This window comes from Vicugna pacos, unplaced genomic scaffold (genome assembly GCF_048564905.1).
Source record: "Vicugna pacos unplaced genomic scaffold, VicPac4 scaffold_20, whole genome shotgun sequence".
Taxonomy (NCBI): Eukaryota; Metazoa; Chordata; class Mammalia; order Artiodactyla; family Camelidae; genus Vicugna; species Vicugna pacos.
The window spans coordinates 39706163-39728226 of NW_027328741.1; the positions used below are offsets into that span (position 1 = coordinate 39706163).

The 22064-nt window shown below is 45.4% G+C and overlaps 1 protein-coding gene across 1 annotated transcript; it reads left to right on the plus strand.

Moving 5' to 3' along the window:
* The first annotated feature begins 263 nt into the window (after positions 1-263).
* Positions 264-20222, plus strand: LOC140693987 (uncharacterized). The gene is made up of 4 exons (XM_072957487.1): positions 264-357; positions 2800-2960; positions 3435-4342; positions 19918-20222. The coding sequence occupies exons 2-4, from the start codon at positions 2822-2824 to the stop codon at positions 19948-19950; spliced, it is 1080 nt and encodes a 359-aa protein (XP_072813588.1). The 5' UTR covers positions 264-357; positions 2800-2821; the 3' UTR covers positions 19951-20222.
* The last annotated feature ends 1842 nt before the right edge of the window (positions 20223-22064 follow it).

The window sequence follows — 22064 nt, forward strand, 5'->3', positions numbered from 1 at the left end:
ATGGTATTAGTGTTCTTATACAGGGCCCCAAAGTGCTTGCTTCTCTCTCCTCTCTGGGCCATGAAGATAGTGGGAAGACAGCCATCTTCGAGCTGGCAATCCTCTCCCAGATACATTGACCTTGAAAGCCTCAGCCTCCAAACCATAAGGAATATGCTGGTTGTTTAAGCCACCCGACACACGGTAATTTGTTACAGAATCCCAGACTGACGAAGAAAGTGGAGAATGCCACTGCGTTTGGCACTGATTGCCTGGAGAATGCTGAAACCCAGGGAAGTGGGCAGCACAGACGTTTACTCATTTAATCCTGCCAACACTGTAGGGGATAGAGTCTACATTTTCCTCGCTATTTAAAAGGTAAGGAAAAAGAGGCACAAATAATAACAATGACAATGACAACAACAACAACAACAGCAACAATAATTTGTCCAAGATTCACACAGAACTCCCTGGAGGGAGAGTGAGAATTAATACTTATGCAGGCTGGCCCCAGAGCCCCTGCTCATAACTACTAAGTCAGATCACCTTGCTTATTTAGATCAGTTTTTTTTCAACTGTGATATGAGTGTACTGTGTCCAGTAACTTATAATTTCAAAATACCTCACTGTAAGGGAAACATTAGTTGCAGGCATTACAACCCACAGAAAGCTAGACATACAAAAATAACTTGTTAGGGCAAGATAACCAATAATGTTTTTAAATATTATACCTGCTGACCCTTTGCAATAAAGTGTTTATTTATAATTCTGTCTGGCTACAGAATAACATCATAATCCTGCATGTGGCTGGTGGCTCCCGTGTTGGACAGCACGGGTCTAGAGAATTTAAATGACTTGCCCAGCCTTGCCCAGGAAGCTCGTGGTGGGATCAGAGCTATAGTCTGGGACTGTTCCTTCCTATCCAACAATTCCCTCATGGAAGTTTAGAAGCTTCTCCTTTGGTGCCCAGCTGTCTATCCGTACTTATGACATCTTGTTAGGTGCCCCGGCCTGCTCCTGAACATCAGCCAGAACCCACTTCTGCTCTTTTTTGGCCAGGTAATACCTTCTAGCAACTTCCATTGCCTTCTTGGCATCAGTTTTTACATGGAAGGGTAGTGGCTAGAGAAGGAAATGTGTCCACATGACAGGTTTTTCATAAATATAGTAGGAGTGGTCAAGAGAAGAAAACCTCAGGAATACGAGTGGAAGCAGGTCATTTAATATACCAAATGCGTACTTTCAATGTATGTTTGTGTTTCCGAGTCCACGCTTGTTCTACTCGTGCATTATAGGCCAACACATCAGGAGACAAGGATTTGGGGCAAGAAATAGCGGCTTTAATTTGTAAAGCCAGCGGAAAAGATGGTAGACCAATGTCCTGGAGAACCATCATCCCAAGTCAGAATTCAGGCTCTTCTTATATTAAAAAGGGGAAGCGGGAATGCTTGGTTGTTGCAAACTTGGTGTATGAATTCTTTGTTGTTAGAATCCTTTGTTCTTGCAGCTCTTCACCTGGGTCAGATCCGTGTAAACCTCCAACAAGCAAATGTTATTTTCTATTCTGTATCTTGTTATCTTTATACGAATGGAAAAGTGATAATATCCTTCAAAGTCAGAGCCTTGAGAATAGGGTCTCCTGTATATTTCAGGATCTAGGCAACATTGTTTCACAAAAGGTGCAGAAACAGCAAGACTAAGCCTAGGAAACAGGGCACATGTTTAAAGTCAAAGGAACAGATCTAATATGGAGTCAGATTTGTTCTTTCCTATTTCAGTAGTGCCATGGAGAAGGCACTGTGGGCAGCTTTCTGTAGGGTCCTGGAGGCTTTCTCTCTCAGCCTCTGTGCGCCTCTATTGAAAACCCGTCATCGCTATCTGGCCTGCTGGAAAACTAGTCCGCCTGTTTTGCCCTGAAGTTGTGTTCTGTTTATAACTCATCTCTACTCCTTGGAAAACAACTCAATAAAAACTCAGTTGGTTTCCCACCAGCCCTGAGCAGGGGTGAGGGATAGCATGTTATTATTTTATTAAAAAAATATATAAAAGAGTTTTAAAACAGCACTGGGCACATAGGAGAGAGACAATCAATGCTTCCTGGCTTAAATCGAAAATGATGACTCAGTGAGTCTATGGCTGCTGTATTTGCTGAGCTAGTTACTCCTTTGCTCCATTACACATTTATTTTAACTGAAAAAGAAATATATGCATATGGTTAAAAAAATTCAAACAGAGCAAAAAATACTCAAGTGAAAGAAGTTTTCCCTCATCCTCTGTTCTTACATGCCTCCCTGGAGATGCCAATGTTTACAATCCTTTGTGTGCTTTTCCAGATATGCTATGCAAGTTCCCACCAATGTATGTAAATTCCTTTAAAGTTTTACTTATTTTTAACTTTAAGGGATTTAAATCCTCAAGTGGCTTCTGCCACAGTAATAGAAAAGAAGAAATCTGACTCCATATTAGATCTGTTCCTTTGACTTTAACCCTGTGCTCTGTCTCCTAGGCTTCTTCTTGCTTGTAAAACAATGTTGCCTAGAGCCTAAAATATACAGGAGAGCCTATTTTGAAGGCTCTGACCTTTAAGGGTATTTAACACTTTTCCAATCATATAAAGATAACACGTTGCAGAATAGAAAATAACGTTTGTTTTGTTGGAGGTTTACAGGGATCTGACCCAGGGAGATAGCTGCAAGAACAAAGGATTCTAACAAGAAGGAATTCCTACACCAAGAAGTTTGCAAAAACCAAGCACATAGGAAAGCAGCCTGAATTGTGACTTGGGGAGATGGTTTTCCAGGACATTAGTTTGCCATCTAGGTCTACAGAAACTTGCTATTCCATGCCCCAACACTTGGTCTCCCAACTTACTGGCCTGTCCTGCACTGAGGAGAATGAATTTGGACTCAATAACACTTCTACCTACCTAGCAAGTTGGACACTGGGACTGAGGGCAGCTCTCCCACACACAGGGGCCTACGGTGAGCCCTTGATTATTCCCTGAGGTTGGGGTGTGGTTTACCCAGGAGGGATGGGGACTCTACACCAACACTCAGGCAGTCTGCTCCTTCTGGGGCTCTGACATTTTACCTCGCGCTCCCTGCCAGCCCAACATTTGGGACAGTGGAGCTAAGGCAGAGATCGTGCCTGCCTGTTTCCCAGCGTGTAAAAGGGGAATATGTACTCTTCCCAAGGTAGTTCTGAGAAACAACACCTGCGGGTGCTTGGTTCCCTGAGCAACAGTAAACCTAGCTCCTTGTGGGGGCAACGGGTATGATACCCGTAGGGTTTCTGCAGAGACCTTAGCTGGAGGGCTGGGCCAGGGACGTAAAATATGAGCTGTGGGCAATGACGGGTAAGAGAAGGGTGTATAGGCAGGACTGCTGCCTCCTTCGGGGTGCCACAAGAGGTAAAACGCTTTCTCCCCATCTCTGTTACTCCCCTCCCAATTCCAGATAACTGCCTTCCCTCTGCTCCTCCTGTCCATGTGTCTCCCTCCACTTTTCCCCGCCTCCCCTCCTCCTCCCCTATTCTCCCTCCCTCGGTTCCCCTTCTCTCTCAGGACCCAGAGCGGATCGCTGGCCCTCCTGCGCATGCGCAGTTGCTGCCAGCTGGACCGCGGGTTGGAAGCTCCAGCTCCGAGCCGGGGATCGGCCCCAATGGCTTCTCAGCTCTGTCGCCCTGTAGGCCTTTGGCTACTGCCTGGGGCCGGGGCCTCTGGCTGTGGAAGTGCAAGGTGAGGGGATATCGGGAAAGGGGTGAGGCGGCTGCGGGAGGGCGGTCGGCGTGTCACAGCCCCCCAGGGCGCCAGTCAGCGTGTGTTCAGCTGGATTGCTCGGGCCAGACCCCTCTGCCCGCGCCACCTGCCCCGGCGCCCCGGCCACAGCTGTCCAGGGCCAGGTGTGCCCCTGCGCCTCTTGGCCCAGCCGGGCTCCCCTCAGTCCGCGGCTGGCGTCCGCTTCCCCTCTCCCGCCGGCGAGTCCTCCCCTCCCGGTCTTCCTCTCCTTGGCCGCCGACCCGTCCCCACCACTGGGCGGGCTGTGTCCCGGGCGGGCGGGGTCTGCACACCCGGACGGGGCGGGCGGCTTGGGCTGGGGCTGGGGCTGGCCTCCGAGCGGGGCTGCAGCCCGCGTCCCCCACCCCGCTCTCCCTGCCCCGCGACCCCGGGGCTGCCTTCCTCTCCCTTTCCCGATCCCTGAGGTCCAGATTAGCGGCGTGGGCGCTGCTCCCCAGGCTGAGAGCCCGCGGCTGTAACTCCCAGCTTCTCCTGGTGGAGTCGGGAAAAGGGAGCGGCAGTGCTGAGGGAGCTTCTGTCTCCTTGATCAGGATTTCTGCCCCAGATAAGTACCTTGAACACTTTCAGGTGTTATGATGGCGGTGCTTGTTGATGTCACATGTTTTTATACTGAGAGGGATTACAGTGGTGAAAGCAGGGCTTGGTTCAGTTAAAAATGAGCTGAAGGCATGAGGCTGTCTCATCCTCCATCATTCACTCTCCCAGGGTGAAACGTGAGACCGTCGATCTTAAAAAGATACTTATAGTTCGTAACTAGTCCAGCCCAGCTACTGTGTGTTAACAGGAACAGCACAACCTGAGGCGTTGGAGACCCAGGGACATTGCACTCCTAAAGAGCTCCTGGCAAAATCTGGTTTGTTTTGTTTTTTTTTGTTTGTTTGTTTTACTTAAATTGTGGGACAGACTAGTAGTATAGAGGGAAAAATAATTGGCAAGAAGGATTTTTTCATATAACAGCTTTATTGTGATATTGTTCACACACCATGAAGTCCACCCACTTGAATGTTACAATTCAGCAGCTTTTAGCATATTCACATTTGTGCAACCATTATTATTCCAGAACGTTTTCATCACATCAGAAAGACCAGTTGAAATGCATGACCTATCCACCCCTTCCCAGTGGTGGTTCTAAAGAAGTTTCTTGGCTGTTCCTGACCATAAATTAACTTGTTACATTCCATGAAATATCTGGGAGGAATTCTAATCAGAATTGCAATGAATCTGTCTATCAAAGCAGGAAGAATTAATGTCTTTATGGCATAAACTTCTTCTACATATGAATATATCTGGGACCCTATCTTTTCATCTGTCCAGAGCCAGGCCTATGGGAAATCCTCATTAATTCTTGGGTTTGTGAATGATGAGATTCAATACATCATTAGATGGAACTGTAGCCTTTCACTGAAAAGAAAAGTAACCTCGTAGAAGCCAAGTGATTCTCTGATGGTTAGAATGAGAGACCGCCAGTGCTGGAGTATTCGAGTGGACTTGGTGCTTGCAGAGTTCTCCACCACCTACAGCTAAGGGGATTACCGTGTTCTTTTACTTTTTTTTTTATGGCGTTGCTTTTATTTTTACTTATTATATAAAATTATTTTTTATTGAAGTGTTGTAAATTTACCATGTTAGCTTCAGATGTACAGCAGAGATTCAGTTATAAGCTTATGCATATGTATATAAATGTTTTTCAGATTGTTTCTAGTACAACTCATTACAAGAAATTGAAAATAGTACCCTGTGCTATATAGTAGGTCCTTGTCATTTATTTTATATTTATTAATGTGTATCTGTTAATCCTCCCTTTCCTGCCTGCTAACAACAGTTGGCTTTCTATGTCCATGAGTCTATTTCTAGCAGCACCGTTTTTGCTAGCAATATATGCTGGTTGGCTCTTTTCTGTTTCAGTAGTTCCATCTTATGTGTGGGCGTTTTTCTTCTGGTGGGCCTGTGTGTGGTTTGCACACGTGATAATAGAGATCTGTATTTGGGAGAACTCCAGGCCTCGTGTAGTCCCTCGTATGGAGCGCCCACTGAACTGATGCTTGAACTTGGAAAAAAACAGTAAATTTTGGAATTTCCACTATGGTTGAGACTTCCAGGTTTCTATAACCTCTTTAGCCCACCTAAATTTTGGCTGCACCCAATACTGGATAATTTGGTGGAACTTCATGGTATGGTGGTGTAGAGACAGGGCCTTGTATGCTTCTTCTCTTTCCTTTTTCTAACAATCATTTTCCTGGGCCTTCCAGGTACTCCCCCAGAAGGGCCCAGGGCTGGCTTGGTGCTGCACTGAGGCAATATTTGTTAATAAGTCCCTTTCCTCATCTCTTCTGAGCCTCCATTTCCTTCTCTACACAATGAGGGCTTAGACTAGATAAGTGCTTTTCAGTTTCTTTTAAAGCCATGTTTCCTTTGAGAAACAGAAAATTCAAATCTCTCCTCCCATCACAACCCTTTAGATTTTGACACGTCCTCCAAGGAGTCACATAGCTCTTTGTGGTAAATTGATGTGATTGTGATTCCACGTGGCACAGAAAAGACTCTTCAGAGATTGATTGCAGGGAGAGGGCAGGAAAGGGGCAGTATGTCACACTTTCTTGTGTGAGCACTGGAGCAAAGGCTTGGGTTTAAATACAGTTTCTGATGTGGCATCTCTCTAATCTTGCACAATGTGATAAACCTCTATCCCTAGTTTCTTAATGTGTCAAGTTGGGGTGGTAATGTTTTAAGGCTTTTGTGAAACATTATACACATAAGCCATTTGTGTCTCGGTAGATACAAGACCTGCTAGAGAGTCGGAATTTCTTTAAAAATACATATATATTGTCCACATCACTCTGTCTGTGTGTATTTTGAAGTTCCTGGAGGGTGAGGGTTGAGTGTAATGTCCATCGTGGGACAGGTGGCCCATGGGTCTGTGTGCCTCAGATTGCCCCCTCCTCCCCAGTCCTCTTCCTCTCAGTCCAGGATGAAGTTCCCTAGTAGATTTACACACAGGTCTTGTGGAAATGGCTTTTCATTTTATTGTTTCACCAAGGAGGGTTGCCATCATGATCTCTGTGGTCAGGTTTTGGTGACCTGAAGGCTATGCAATTGGGGATTTCTATTTTATAAAAAGAAAAAAATTACAAATACAAAATTAGACCTAGGTTGGTGGCAGGGGCTTTTGAAAGTGGGGACCATTAGCTTTTTTAGCTTCAGGTGCAGTGGCCTCTGGTCACGAGGACACATCCTCATGCTCTGAATTTGGAGGGACCAGTGGGTTCAGTGGGAATATTTACTGAGTGCATCTCATGGGCTGCGCATTCTCTTATTTGTACTGTGTGTTCCTTATTTGAGATGGTGAGTTGATTTAAACTCAATAGCCTCTTTAAAATAATAGACTTTTTATTTTTAGATGTAATGTAGATTCCCATGTAGTTGTAAGAGATAATATGGAGAGGGCCTATGGACTCTTTGCCCAATTTTCTTTAATAGTTCCATCTTGCAAAGTTGGGGTACTATTCATTCGTGACTCACTAACCCTTTTAGGTTTGTGTTATTGCCCTCATTTCTATTTATGAATAAACTGGTGTTGAGAGAAGCACACAGGTCTGCCCAGGTCACCCACGTGGTTAGTGAAGATTTGGGTGGAACGTGGGCATGGCATTTCCAAGCAGTACCATTATGATGGTCTGTGGCAGGGAGCAGCATTCAATTTGCTTGTTTATTCATTCATTCAACAAACATTTATTGAATAAACTCTGTGGGTCAGATGCTTTCATAGGGTTATCTGATTCTTCAGCAGTATGGAGAATCAGGTAATGTTTTCTTTTTTTTTTTTTTTTAATATGAGAAAAATATCTCTGAGAGGTTATAATCTCCCCAAAGGAAAAATAGCTCATAAATGAGGGATAGTACATTTGTACAGTTCCTTCTTCTTATGCAAATGGTACCCTAGGCATTTTACATTTGCAAACTTCCATAATCCAGATATATTCTTGTAAGGCAAGAAGTTTTTTTTTTAATTGAAGTATAGTCAAGTTTACAATGTTGTGTCAATTGCAAGGTGGTTTTTTTTGAATTTTGAATGGAGAAAATATTTTTTGAGGGGGTTAATTAAGTTTATTTATTTGTTTCATTTTTCTAAAATGAGGTACTGAGGATTGAGCCTAGGTCCTTGAACATGCTAAGCACGTGCTCTACCACTGAACTGTACCCTCCTCCCCAAAGCAAGTTTTCTTACCCATTATTCTGCACCTTAGGAGTTCAAATAAATTGGCGTTGAAATCCAGATATTTTGATCCTACTATGGTTCTTTGCATTATATCCTGCTGAGGGGTGGGGAAGCAGTTCCTTTATTCATTCATTTATTCAGCAGTTTTGAGCACCGACTTTGCATCAGGGCCTGCCTAGGTGCTTGGAAACAGAAAACAAGAAATGATCCTTTTCTGCAGGGGATGGAAGCCTAGACCAAAAGCTGGGTAATGTGATCTGAGCTTCAGTAGCCATGTGCAGATGCTGAGGACAAACTTATCCCCGATTTGCTTGGACTTCCCTTGCCTTCTGGCTGGTGCACACCAGGTCGCCGCATCCCAGTGAGGCCCGCAGCCCACAGCACAGTATGTACATCGATTTACCCTCCCTTCTCGGCAGCGCCTGCAACATGAACGCCCCTGACTACATGCAGTGCGCTGAGGACCGCCAGACTCTCCCGATTGTGGTCCAACCTGTGGGGATCATCTTAGAGAATTTCTTTTGCATCTATAATGGAATCTCCTTGGTGAGCCAGATCAGACCGTGCGGCTCCCAGTGGGCACTCTGTATCTACTATAGGTATCTCTATGCGCCCGAGAATGGATGGAGTGACTTCCAGACCCACCGCAATGTCATGGGCCTTGTCACCATTACTGACTGCCTCTTGGCCAAGACCTTCTAGAAGCTCCACGCACAGAGGAGCTGTATGGCACCACGCTCTACGACTCTCAGCTCTTTGTCTTTGTGCTGTATGGGGAGGTGGCCGAGCAGCCGCACACCGACGTGGCCTTCAATCTACGAGGACTGCAGGGTGGTGGAGAAGAGGATCGACGACTTCACTGAGTCACTCTTCATCTTGCCCAAGTCCAAGTGGCTGGATGGGGACCCCGAAAATTCTGGGGAGAAGACCCCCCTCCTCTACATCCTATTTGAGAAGGAGGACTTCGTGGGACTGGACACAGACAGCAGGCAAGTCAACCTGAAGGCCGGGCCACCCTGGCTGTGTGACAGATTGCTTCCCTACATCCAGAATGGGATCATCAAGGAGGAGGGCTTTCTTGTAGCCAAGGCGGGAAGGAGGTGTAGCCCGCCGGTTTTCAGACGTTTAAAACTAAATCCGCCTTTGTTTCAGAGAGATCCTTTTAGGGTTAGTGTGGACACTTACTCCCCTCTTTCAGCCAGGACACTTGGGGGGACCCCTGGAGTTGCTGTCCAATAGAGTAGCCACAGCTACTGTTGTTAGTAGTGCTGGGGAGGAGGCCGGTCTGAGCTGAGATGTGCTGTAGGTCAAATGCACATCAGACGCTGAAACTTGTCTAGTAAAAAGAATATAAAATATCTTGTTACTTTCTATATTGATTACACGTCAAAATGATAGTATTTTACATACAGTAGAATAAGTAAGGTCTGTTCTTAAAATCAGTTACTTGGTTTTTTTTGTTGTTGTTACATTTTAAACGTGGCAACTGAAAAACATTATTTACATGACTCTCATTTCATTCCTGTTGGACAGCCTGTCCTGGGACAGTTTCATCCCTTTGCTTATAAATGAGACTCTGAATCCCGAGACGCAGAACGAGGTGCTGGTTGAGCTCAGGGTGGAGCCGATGTCTCCTGCCTCCCAGGCCCAGCACCAGCACGGCTCAGGCCCTCTCCCCTGCCTGACAGCCACCATGCCAAGTTAGGGCATCAGAAACACTGCCAGGGGCTTCCGAATTAGCTCCTTACGCAGGGAAAGGCATGTCACGGTGTATGGGACACAGCAGGGAAAAATTCGTCCTCACTTTGTCCCTGTGGTTAGGTCAAAGACCCCACTCTGCCTTGGAAGTGCAGATGATCTCTTCTGGGCTGCCTAACCCCTCACCCTCTACTATGTTTCCCTGTATATCTTTCAAGCTGTCCCTCGGGCAGAAGAGGGTGAGACGTCTTTGCCGAGAGGTGGTCCCCCTTTACAGGGGAGAGTGAGGTGAGCTGTGTCCCCCCGGCCTACGGCCTCGGGCCTTGAGTCTGGAGAGCGCTCATGGCGGTCCCACAGGTGACGGTCGGAGGACATGGCACGTGCTGCCGGGCCCGCTGTGCAGGAGGGGCTCTGTGATTCTCTGTGATTCTAAGGTCAGATTCTACTTTCTTGTTGTTGGTAAGATGGAGGAGAAGATGCCAGAGAATTGATAAAAAGAAAATCCACACCAGTCCTGTGAATGACAGACACAGGGTATCCGTGTCCCACCTGCGTGTGGTGCCTGGCAGGCTCTGGAATAATTTTCACTTCCTCCCCGGACATTCCTCTATGGCTTAAGGAAGGGGAGAGGCATGTCGTGGCCATGATCTGTACTTGTCCTCACAGGGCCCTGTGATCTACATGCCCACACTACACTTCTGCTCCTTGGAGATGAGGTGTCAGGTTTAAGAAACTGGGCACTGCTGAGGGCATAGCTGCCAGAACCGTGCTACACCAAGGCTGGCTCCGTTCACCTCACCTGTCACCTCCTGTTGAGTCCTAAGGCGTCATTCAAGGTAGGTGCATCGGTGCAATGAAAGCAGGGACCTCCTTCACCCCCTGGACAGACTGGTGGGTGATCAGTGGAAGCCTGGAGCCCTGCCCCAGCCCCACGCCAGTGCCTCCTATTTTGTCATAGGAGGCACTGGTGACATTTTTGCTCAGCAACTGCTTGGCTCTGATTCTGCAGAGCCAACAGAGAATGCCAGCTTGTTTTTGCCTTTTGAAGTCTGCCCTTGGGATTTGGCGGAGTAGCTGGATGTGTGCTTAGCCCATAGTGGTTGACACTGTCACCATTGTTTACCCAGAACCTCGTGTACCAGGCATGGCTGCTGGCATCAAAATACAGCAGCGCATTAAACCTCCCTCCTGGTGGGTCTGTCTGTTCTGGTACCATAAGGGCTCAGCCAGCATCTGAACGTCAGTGAGATAACGTGGCCAGTGAGCTCGGGTCAAGCACGTTCTCCTCCAGTGAATTTTACTCCATTGTTGCTTTTACTATTACACAGTCATTAATTTTTTAAACAATGCTTTGGTTCAGGAGCAGAACCTAATTCTCCCCTGTTCCTCTTGGTGGGAGTGAGTAAAGTTGTCCAGCTTGAAATGCGACCACATTTTGTAGCTCAAAAGCTGTCTACACGCATCTAGGTGAAGTTTTGGTTTGGGGCGCTGACCACGTTGGGGTCCCCCGGCAGCATCGCTCCCCTCAGGCCCCTGCCTTCCCTGGATCAGGAGGTGAGGGTGGGTCTCACCGTCCCCGCGTCCCTGTCCTCATCACACTCACGTAATTTCTTGTAAATGCTGTCAAAGTCATTTTTGTTCTCGTGTGTTTCTAATTTTGGCTGTTCCTCTATTCCTTTTTCTATTTTCCTTTTTCCCTTATACCACCCCGTGAGCATGTTGTTGGGTCTGAAAATGTGGGCTGTGCACACCCTGCATTGGAATAGCCAGATCGCCCTCTGTGCCGTCTCCATCGCTATAAAAAGCAAAAACTTAACAGTTGCCATGATTCGTATATTATCCTAGTCATCTTATTTTCTACTTTTTTGGAATTTTTGCTATGTTAGCACATCACCCACTGGAGTTTGATATATGTTAAAGTCCTTGCTTTGAGGAACCTATTAGTTCGTCCTTATATTTGGTAACAAATGCTCTCTTACTAATTTTGTTTATTTGTTTTGAAGAAGTGAGATGCGAATTGATTTAGGCGGCTGCTGAGGGATTTTTTTCATGGAGTATTTAAACTTGGAAAGTCAAAATCTGCAGCACCTTGCTTGATTCTGGCTTTTACACAAACGTGCTCGGCACACGGTTCCTGGCTGTCGCTGTGTGACGTGCGTGACGGCGCTTCCTGGCCGGCGGTCACTGGTGAGGAAGTGGCCGGCTCGGGGGTGAGCAGCTGCACGGGACGCTGTTGGAGGAAGCAGTCACCGGTTTTTTGTTTTTTGGTTTTTTATTTGCATTCACCTTCCCAGTGCCATTTACTTTACTTTGCATTCATAGAGGGGGAGGAGCGGGCCTAAAACCATGCCACTCTTTTGTTCCCTTTATGAGGCTGGTTTTTCTAAGTATCAGGAAAACATTGCCTTGTCCTAAGGAGCTGGTTCACTTGGATCTGGTGGACACAGGGACCCCTAAATGGGACCATAGCTTCCTCTCTGCTTCAGCCAGTGGGCATTCAGAGCCGGGTCTGTGGTTTGCCTCAGCAGCCGTGCAGGCCTCCCTGCACCGGCCTTTACTTTTACCCCTTTTTGGCAGTAAATAGCTGACTCTGTGTCTGTTGCAGCTGATGTCCACCACTGACGGCCGTGTGGTTATTTTGCGGTAGTGAGTCTCCAACACCCCTGTCAGCCGTGAAGGGACCTTGCATTCTCACCCCGACCCTGGTTCATCTCACCCAGGGAAAGGGCTTGGCCACCACCGTCATGCTGGACATGAGGCCTTGTTTCTCCTTTCATGCTCTGGTCCAAATGTGGACACTTCATCCTTCACTGACTTGGTCTCGCTTGAGACAGTCCAGACTTTCTGAAAGAGTCCATCACATTCTGGGGGGGAACAGAACAGAAGTAAGTGTCGCAAGTAGGAGTCTAGGCTGTCTGGGTTGGCAAATGCAGGCTGGGATCTGTGATGGCCGGTCTGTGCCCTGGAAACTGGCCTTTCCCGTGGCTCCCGAGAGAAAAGGGGACGGAGCGAGAACAGACTTGCCTGGGTTCCTACCATCCTCATCTGCTCACTGACAGGAGTGTCAGCTAACTAGGAGCTCCCCCAGACCTCGGGCCCTTCAAACCTCAGATCACGGGAGATCCTTGAGTCCCTTCTTCTGGTCCTTCTTTGTGAGAATCCAGTGCCTTCTGAGGTGACTGGCAGCAGGAGATGCCTCCCCCTCCAGGGAACTCCCTTCGGAGGACTGTGACTCAGTGCACCTTGCTGTGAGCTTGTGGGTTTCCATCGTGCTCCCTGCAGAACCAGACTTGAGACTGGCTTAGCGACAGAAATAACAAGACTGATTCCAGGGCAGGGCCAGGTGGAGGGAACAGTGGAAATTGAATGTGACCTCAAACACCTAGGTGGGTGCTGGGGCTGTTACTAAAATGGGGAGCCTGGGAGGTACCTGCCAGGAATCGAAGTCTAGAGTAAATGGTGGACATAAGGCCTTTTTTTTTTTGACATATGGCATTTTTAAGATGCCATTTGTCATCCAAGTTAGGACTTCCAAGAGGCACTCGTGTCTATGAGCCTGGGGCTCAGGTGAAGGAGCTGGACTAGAGATACACATTGGGATTCGTCATTCTTAGCTGGTGTTCACAGCCGTGCAAGTGGATCAGCTCATCTCAAGAGGTGCAGACTGTGTCTGAGGGGGCGCAGGGCTGTGTCTGGTTTGGAGGAAAGCCCGGACCATGCAGCTTTGGTGTGTCAGACAGCGGCGTTTGTGAATTTCAGAGCAATGGCATTTATCCTTAAGGTTCTGGGGGGTGGGCAGGCCCACCCAGGAAGAAATCTGAAGAGAGGGTTTTGGCCACGTGTGCGCGTCTTGAGACGATCCAGAGGCTTCAGGGTCCAGAAGGGGAAACTCCTCAGAAGCTGGAGTCGGAGAGGGGAGTTGGGAGAATGTAGTCACACTCTCCTGTGATGAAGGGAGGGAGGCCTAGGGAGTCCGCACCCTAGCGAACTCTCTTTCCCACGAACAAAAGGCAATCAGACAGAAGATTTGAGGTAAGAAGGGATGGGCGTTGGGAGAGGAGCCAACCTGGAGAACGGTGGTTGAACAATTCTTGAATAGTCTCCCTGAAACATAGAGTTAAAAAAACCCAGACTCTTAAGAATATTGATAGTGACTGGGGAGGAGGCAGTTGTTTTTCTGACCTCCTAAGGGTAAGGTATGTATCCGGGGATATACAGAAGAATCGGGCAGTCTGTTTCTGGGGCTTCACCCTTACCAGGGGGAACAGTGCAAGTTTAAAGGGGGAGAAGGGCAGCGGAGGGAAACTAGCCAGGCCCCGTGTCACGTACCAGTCGGCCGCCCTACTTGCGTGTTGCATTCACATCCATGCCTCCCAAGTGGGCGGTGGCAGCCCCGTTTTGAAGATTGGGAAGCCTCCTCAGAGGTTTAAGGAATTGGTTCATTTAGCAGCTAGTAAATGCTGTAGCAGGATTCCAGCAGGGCCTTGTCAGACTTCAAGGGCATGTTCTCTCTACTAATTCCGGTTGTACCTGAAATGGTGAAGTGAGTCAGTTTCGGAGCCTTTCAGAGAAAGTACGCTTTAAGTGCCTCAGGACTGTTGCACAAAGCTCAGTGTTCTTTCATGGTTCAGAACCACCGCAGTGCTTTTTGCCCCACAGATGTAAGGTCTTACTCCTTTGACGATGGCGTGGTTGTAAATGACATACAGGTGCAAAACCACACTTAGCAGCTTCTGAAGGGAAACTCTCCTGTTCTCCCTTGATCGGCTTTCTTCCACGGGATGTAACTGTGCTGCAGCTAAGGCCTGAGCTTTCCGTATGGAGTGAGGGTTTGATATCCAAATTTAGCATAAAACAGTCAGATGGAGAAAATCGAAGATGACAATATATTTTGGGGTTTCATTAGACAAGACATACTATCTGTTAATGGCTCATAAAGCTAATGAGATTGAGTACAGAACATTTCATTTCTTACTTTCTACTGAGAGCTGTCTTCCAACATAAGTTTCTCTGCTTTGGAACTTCAGCTCAGCCACTAGGGCGCCTGTCATTGTGTTGGTGTGATTGCATTTACACAGTGCATGTAATCTGGGCTTCCTTAGCCCCAAACACTCCAGTGCAGAATCATAGGCTGTAGCCATCACTTAGTTATACAAATACTTCTAAAACTATATGATACCAAAAAAAATAAATAAATAAAAATAAAGAGAGAGAGGGAGATTGCCTTTATCAAAGTTCCTTTGGATTTTAACTGCAAAGTGTTGTTGAGCAGCTCTGGTTTCCTTTGGATATGAATATATACATTTCTTTGCATGTAACTTGGATTTCAGGCTTGAACACCAAGCTCTTGTTTTCCATGAGCCACAAAAATCATAGCCAAATGACACACGTATGAAACAGTTTATTCTTTTTATCTGAGACAGAATCCTTGAATTTGGGACTTGAGCTGCGACTTTCCTGTTTGCTCTTCCCACCCCTCTTGTCACCTCACTCCTTTTTCCCACGTGGCCTCCAAGAGGTCATGGTCTCATAGGAGCAGGTGGACAAATACCAGTTGGTCGCCAAGCAGTGCTGCTGTAGATGGAGCCAGCCAAGAGCTAAAGGACATCATCAGGGAGGACTTCCTGGAAGAAATTGGCTCTACATTCAGTTCTGAGGACAGAGTAAGAGTCAGCCAGGGGAAGGAATCAAGAGGGTGACTCAGGTGGCAGGAGCAGCCTGGGTAGAGGCCTGAAGGCTTGTGGGGTGAGGACTCGGGGAGACTGCCCTGTGTGGTCCAGGGTGGTGGGTGACCCTGCTTTGAAGGACACTGGAGAGGGCCTAGGGGTGGAGGGCTTTGGAGGAGCTTGGTTTTTACTAGAACTGACACAGAAGAGGCAGTGAAGGGTGTCAGCAGGAAGTGACCCTTAGGAGAGCAGCTCTGCCTGTCCTTTTGAGTCCCACCCCTTCATTCTTTTATTCACAAAACACGCAATTCTGAGTGTCTAGGGGAGAGGGGGTGGACCCACAGTAGTAAGCAAAATGTACTTGCTTCTTGAGAGCTTAGCAGTGTCAGAAGTTGACTTAGATTAAAATGTTTTATTAACACAGCAGGGCACCTAATCCAAAGTGCGGAGGTTGGAGGGAAGGAAGACTTCCTTGACAAACAGTTAAAATGAGCCTGGAGGCTAGTGGGAAGTAGCAGCAGGTCACGGGGCCCCTGAGGTCACTGGGGACCTGGTACTGAGGTGAGGATGGACAAGCAGGGTCGGGGGTGGGGCTAGAACTCTACCAGGGAGCCTCTGATGGGTTTGAAGTGGGGGAGATGTAATCAAATTTGTGCTTTGGGAAGGCTGCCTTGGCTGTGTGTGTGTGTGTGTGTGTGTGTGTGTAGCGGGGAAGAGGGGGAGGGTGTCACCAACTGGGAGGGTCATTAGAAGACCATTCACAGGCTCGGAGGCCACCAGTGGGAGAGGGGCGTCGGGACTGCTTGGGGACCGCAGGGGCAGAGTGGATGCCGGGTTTCCTTGTGTGGAGGGCTTGTTAGCGGGGTCGCTCTAGCGACACCTTGTGGCTGGAAGTAAACAGATGGAGGCCACCAGGTGGACTTTCCTCTTCTCTCCTTCCCTGCCTTGTGTGATGATCTTAGCTCTGCCAACATATGGAACAGAAGAGCTAAGTTCCAGAGTAGCCCAGGACTTTGCTGGGCTCGTTCAAGTGAGAGCAGATAGGATTTAGGCTTGTGTTGAGATCTGTAAGTTAACTTAGCTAGAAACGTCCTGTCTTTTGGATTTTCATAGGGGTAGTAATTCTTGATAAAGATTGCTTTCTTGGTGAGAGGAAATTTAATACAACTGATGTCTTTCTCAAAAAATATCTTATCTTTTAAGAAATTTAATATTCAAAATAATAGGAATATTTTAAAATGATAAACTAAGGCTTTCGTGTAGTTTCTTTGGTTTCTGAGTTGATGTGTAGGTAGACCCTTTGCATTACATAATAGCACATCTTTGACAGTATTTAAAGAGCTGTTAGTGAGCGCCCCCAATTTGAAAGCATCATTAAAGCTTGCTCTGAAATAGTGAAGTCATATAGGTCTTGTTTGCAGAAGCCAGATATTTGGTTTATAATCTGCAGCATAGCTCCCTTTATAAAATAATAATAGATTCAAAATTAACAAAGTGGAAAATAATTGTTTTTTTTTAAAAATGAAACATAAACTTTCTTGTGCTATTGTTGCAACTGGAAATTTTGAAAAGAAAAATCCTATTGTAATATCATCTAAGTGAAATACATATATGTCTGTCACATTTGAATAGTAACTGCACAGTGGTTTTTGAAGTCAGGATCATTGCAGCTCAGATACTGGCAGTGATGGTTGCTGGTTTTCAATGGAAGAGCCTAAATTTGCTTTCTTAGCTTTATTCTTTTCTTTTCTTATATTTTCTTTTCTTTTCTTTTCTTCTCTTTTCTTTTCTTTTCTCTCTCTCTTTTTTTTTTTTTTTGGGTAGTGCGAGGGTTGAGTAGTGCTGTGCCAGCATGATTTGGGGGCAATTTGTGGGCAGATGTCGTGCAGCAGCAGTGAGATATTTCCATGCATTTTACTTTCCGGACATCACCAGGGAACATGTGTGGTTTGTGCCTGCAGGATGGGATGCTGCAGGACTCCCTGGTCCATCAATGTTATGTCTTGGAGCTGCTCCGGTCAGTGAATGATTTTCTGTGGCTTGGAGCTAATGTGGTCTGATGCAGATGATCAGATGTGTAACTAAAGTACTGTTACTTGAAATAAGAGAAAAGCTAGCAAAAATGTCTCTAAAATACAGGATGAGGGAGGAGAATTGGCTGAGCTGCTTGCAGTGGGGATATTCTTAGGTGACTCCCTCACTGTGTCTCCTGTCACTATCCCCCACAGCCCTGCATGGCAGTCCTACTGAAGCAACCATGCACTTTCTCAGAAACGCGCTGAATTTCCTTGTGCCTCTGATTGTTCACTTTTTTTTTTGAAAGCACATCTTGCCCTTTGCTTAAATGCCATCCCTGCTAGCCACCACTTACACTCATTCTTCTGGACCTCATCCATATATAGCTGCTGAATGAAAGAACAAAATGTAGTATCTCCATTTAGTGGAATATTATTCAGACATAAGAGTGAATAAAAAAGAAAAAATAAATAAAGGGGAATATGAAAAAAGCCATCTGCTCTGGGTAGTCCACCCTGACTGCTCAACCCGGCCTTTTCCCTTTGAAACCCCATCCCTTATACCCCACTCTACTATTTTTGATAGTATTTACCACCTTCTAATAAAGTTTAACATTTTCAAAAAAAAAGAGACATGCTGATACCACTTCAACATGGGAAAGCCTTGATAACAGCACGTTAACTGAAAGGAACCAGACACAAACAGCCACATATTGTTGATTTCAGTGATCTTAGAAATGCCCAGAATTGGCTCATGCAGTGGCAGAGAGCAGATGATGGTTGCAAGGGGCTGGGTGGAGGGGGGTTGTGGAGTGACTGCTAGTGACAGGGGTGTTCTATTGGGGTGATGAAGTGTTCTGGAAATAGATGGTGGTGAGGGCTGCACAACCGTGAGTGTGCAGAAGACTGCTGAGCGCTGTCTCTGGGAGTGCTTGTTGTTGGGGCGGCTTTATTTTGTTCTCATCCTGTAATGTGAAGGGTCATCTTGTGCTGAGACCATTCAACTCCTGTGAGTGGTAAGGCTAAGAGACTTTGCAGAGTCATGTTTCTTTTTTCCCCCTTGCTGAGTGTAGGCAAAAATGGTTTAAGCCTGAGAAAGTGCTCCATATGCAGAAATGTCTTTCAGTTTTGGCTGGTGTAAAAATCTTGTGAGCTTTTTAATCATTTAGGACAGTCTGTAGAGGGAAACAGCCTGTGAAGCCTGGGTGAGACTTGGAAGAGCCGCGCTACCCTCCCAGACACGGGTGGGGATTTCACCCCCATTCAGGCAGTGAAGGGCCAAGACCCGTGAGAGGAGTTGACAGTCATGAATATTTATGTGTATCCGCTGCTTCATCTTGGATATTAATTTCTAGCTGAGTCATTTTGTGGCGGCAGCCTCATTCTACATCAGGAATTTATAGTATCTGCTCTTTGAGGTGAAGAGCTGACAGACTTGATTATTTAACAGTCTATCTTGTATTGATATCTCAGATTCCTTTGTCAATCGCAAAACAGCAGAAATACAGACGTCCTTTAATGCCGATGTGACCTGGAGCAGGTTTAGTTTCTGTACCTCAGTGACCTTATCTGCGTGTGGGGAAGATGATAACAGTGCTTCCCTCAGAGGGGCTGGTGAGAGGAGACTGAGAAGCACAAATGGAAGACTTACACGAGATGCTCATGAATGACAAAATTTAGTGCTCTCAGCCTGGTGAGGCCTCAGGGGCAGAGATGTCAGAACAGAGCAGTCCTAGCCGGAGTTCGATCCGCATTGGCAGGTTTTATGATCACTATCACCACTGTGGGTTATCAGGTAGTTTTAAGACTTGGTAATATGAATTCATGAATAATGTTAAAGACTAGACAACTCAGATCCGGTTTACATAGTTCTCAAGATTTCCTGTGAGAAATGGATATTTTTTCCCCATCTTAAATCTGAGTGGATTCTCTAAAAAAATTCTGTAGTCCTCCATCTTTTTCCTTTAATTCTCCTTTTTTTTTAATAAAAGTTTTTAAATGGAGTTACTGGGGACTGAACTGAGGGCCTCATGCGTGCTGAGCACATACTCTCTCAACTGAGGTATACTCTCCCCCATAATTTTTTTAAACTTTACTTTCTTAGTATTCAGAGGTTAGAGGCCTCTAATTCTTTTTTTGGAGACTTGTCCATAAACCGGTAAATCTAAAATTAATGGACAAAATTTGGTTTATTAAAAAAATCATTAGAACTTTTATCAATCCATTCAAAAGGAAATGCTTATTGAGTTAAAATGTTTCTCCTTTATGGTGATTTCTAATTTTTGGTCTAGCTTAACTTATTAAAAGTAATCCTCATCATCATAATGACCAAGCTTGCTGTGAGTGGACACCTACCAAAGGCTAAACTGTTTTTCTCATGTTTTACTTCAAAGCAGGTGTTTGACGGTAGGTATCAATGTCTCCTTTTTGCAGCTGAGGGATTGAGAGGTGGGCAGCTTGTCCCAAATCAAATGCAGCTGGCGGTGCCTAGCTCGGTGCTGGAACCCAGGCTGCACAGGATGCATTCTCAATTTCTCCTCTGATCAGCCTCCCGTTGAGTGGTTTCCCGAACTCCTGTGAGTCCATAAATGACCGATTTTGGCGATCTCAGCCTGATGAGGCCTTCAAAGGAGAGACACCAGTGAGAATGTGAGACAGAGTGGCATAAATTAAAATTGTACATTTTCACAAATGTTGCATTCTCAGGTAATGACTTAAATAGTTTATGTTTTCTTTATATTAGTGCTATGTAAGCACTAAAAACAAAACATTAAAAATGATTATAGTGCAAAATAGGAGTGGGCTTTGAAAGTCCAATCATTGCTAATGATGTTGCTTGTTTTTCTCTAGTGGTGCTTATTGACAGAATAATTTACAATGACTGAATTTGTTTTATGTATGTAGTCTTAGTATGGAGGAAAAGTTTGTCAGTGCATATTGAAAGTAAAATCTTTACTCTTTTCTTTCCTGATGATAAATATGTACGTTGTTTCCATGGCTTAAGTATATTTCCTCATTTGTGAAATTTGAGTGATGCCGTTTACCATGTCTGACTGTGAGAGGTAGACGCCTTGTATACAAAGCATCCAAGAGCTGCTTAGTAAAAATGTGCTGTCACAATGACAGATAGTTTAGAAGGATCAACTGTGAATACTAAAGAGGGTGGCTTGTTTCTGATGCATATTCAATATGGATATATATGAATATGGCTTAAAGTAACAAGGATTCAGGGTTTTGTGTGTGTGCGTGCGTGCAGTATGAAGTTTTAATGAAATCTGTATCATTCTATTGAGACAGGGACTAGTTAAATTGACTTAAGCAGACGACCTTGAAGATTATTTACACAGAATGTGTATTGTTACAACTCAGTGTTCATGCTACCGTGTAACTATACACTCAGACATTTAAATTCGTAGGACTCTGACCAGAAGCATTAAGTTTAGAAAAATCCACATTGATCATTTTCAGGGAATAAGCTTCTCTCTTTTGTGATTAAAGAAAATTTTGATTTATTTTTCTGCACTCTTAATAGGTTTTAAAATATCAAAACATTGATTTGACATGTCAGCTTTTTTAATAGAAAAAAGCTCATGCTGTTTTAATATGTAAATAAATGTTTTTGTATTTCAATACACTTCTATGATTTCCTGGCTCTTTGAGAAGTATTTTGCAAGATACTTAGATTACCTCCTGTTGGAAAAATACAGACATGACTTTTATGAATATAGGCCTAGTACAGGTCTGTTGGTTTTTGCTACAGTGCAAGACATGAGGACTAGGAGAGCAGTATGTGCTACATAAGCTTTTAGTTATCTGATTCTTGTTTCTGATCCACAGGCAATTTTTGTGTTGCACCTTTCCAGGCAACCAGGAAGGCCTTTTAAGCCATAGGTGGAGCTGTTACACCTTCTTACAGTCTTAACTTTCCTGTTTGTAAAGGAAGTCTTAAACAACGTTTTTTTTTTTTTTTGATTCCTTTGCTTAGTGCTTCAGGGTAGCACAATGTCCATTATGTCTGACTACCTGGAACTATTATTCTGCTTATGTCTTAGTTTTATTCTATCATCTCACTGTGAACATTTCAGACTTCCTGTGCAAACAGTTGCAACATCGGACTTTTCTTGCAGTGTTAGAAACCAGTGAGCCGGGATTTTATAAAAGAGCTAGAAGCGGCCTCTGGAGCACCTTAAAGCTGAAAAGTGTACTGAGTTCCCTAAGTATTATCCCCACCGCTGTGTGTCAATGGGTGGTAGGAGATTTGGTACATATACAAAGGGGTGTGGTGTTTTGACTTGGGTTTGTGTGCACGCGCTGCCACTGAGCTACGTGATCCTGAGTCAGTTCGTTCTGAGTTTTTCCCTCGTCTGTGAGATGGGGACACTCATTTCTGCTTTGTAGAATTGTGAGAATTAGAAATTATGTAAAGTGTTTAGCACAGTGTGTATGACAAGAGGGCTCATAATCTTAACTGCTATTTGGTGTGAAGCCATCATTTGATAGTCTTTGGCAATTACTGAGAAACAGGAAAATAAGAAAAGCTGGTTTTATGATGAAAGATATTTGAGGAGGTTCCATAGTTCCTATACACATAATTTAGCATCAGCAGAGTCAGGACAGTTACACAGTCGCCCTGAACCAATGTTAAGCCACAGAATTTTTGTTACTTCATATATGTTGGGGCTTAAGGGGACCCA

Coding starts and splice junctions, on each gene's coding strand:
- LOC140693987 (XM_072957487.1), top strand. CDS start 2,822: ATGCCCCAACACTTGGTCTCCCAACTTACTGGCCTGTCCTGCACTGAG. Junction 2,961..3,434: donor CCCACACACAGGGGCCTACG/GTGAGCCCTTGA, acceptor TCCCAATTCCAG/ATAACTGCCTTCCCTCTGCT. Junction 4,343..19,917: donor AGTACCTTGAACACTTTCAG/GTGTTATGATGG, acceptor TCCTCTGATCAG/CCTCCCGTTGAGTGGTTTCC.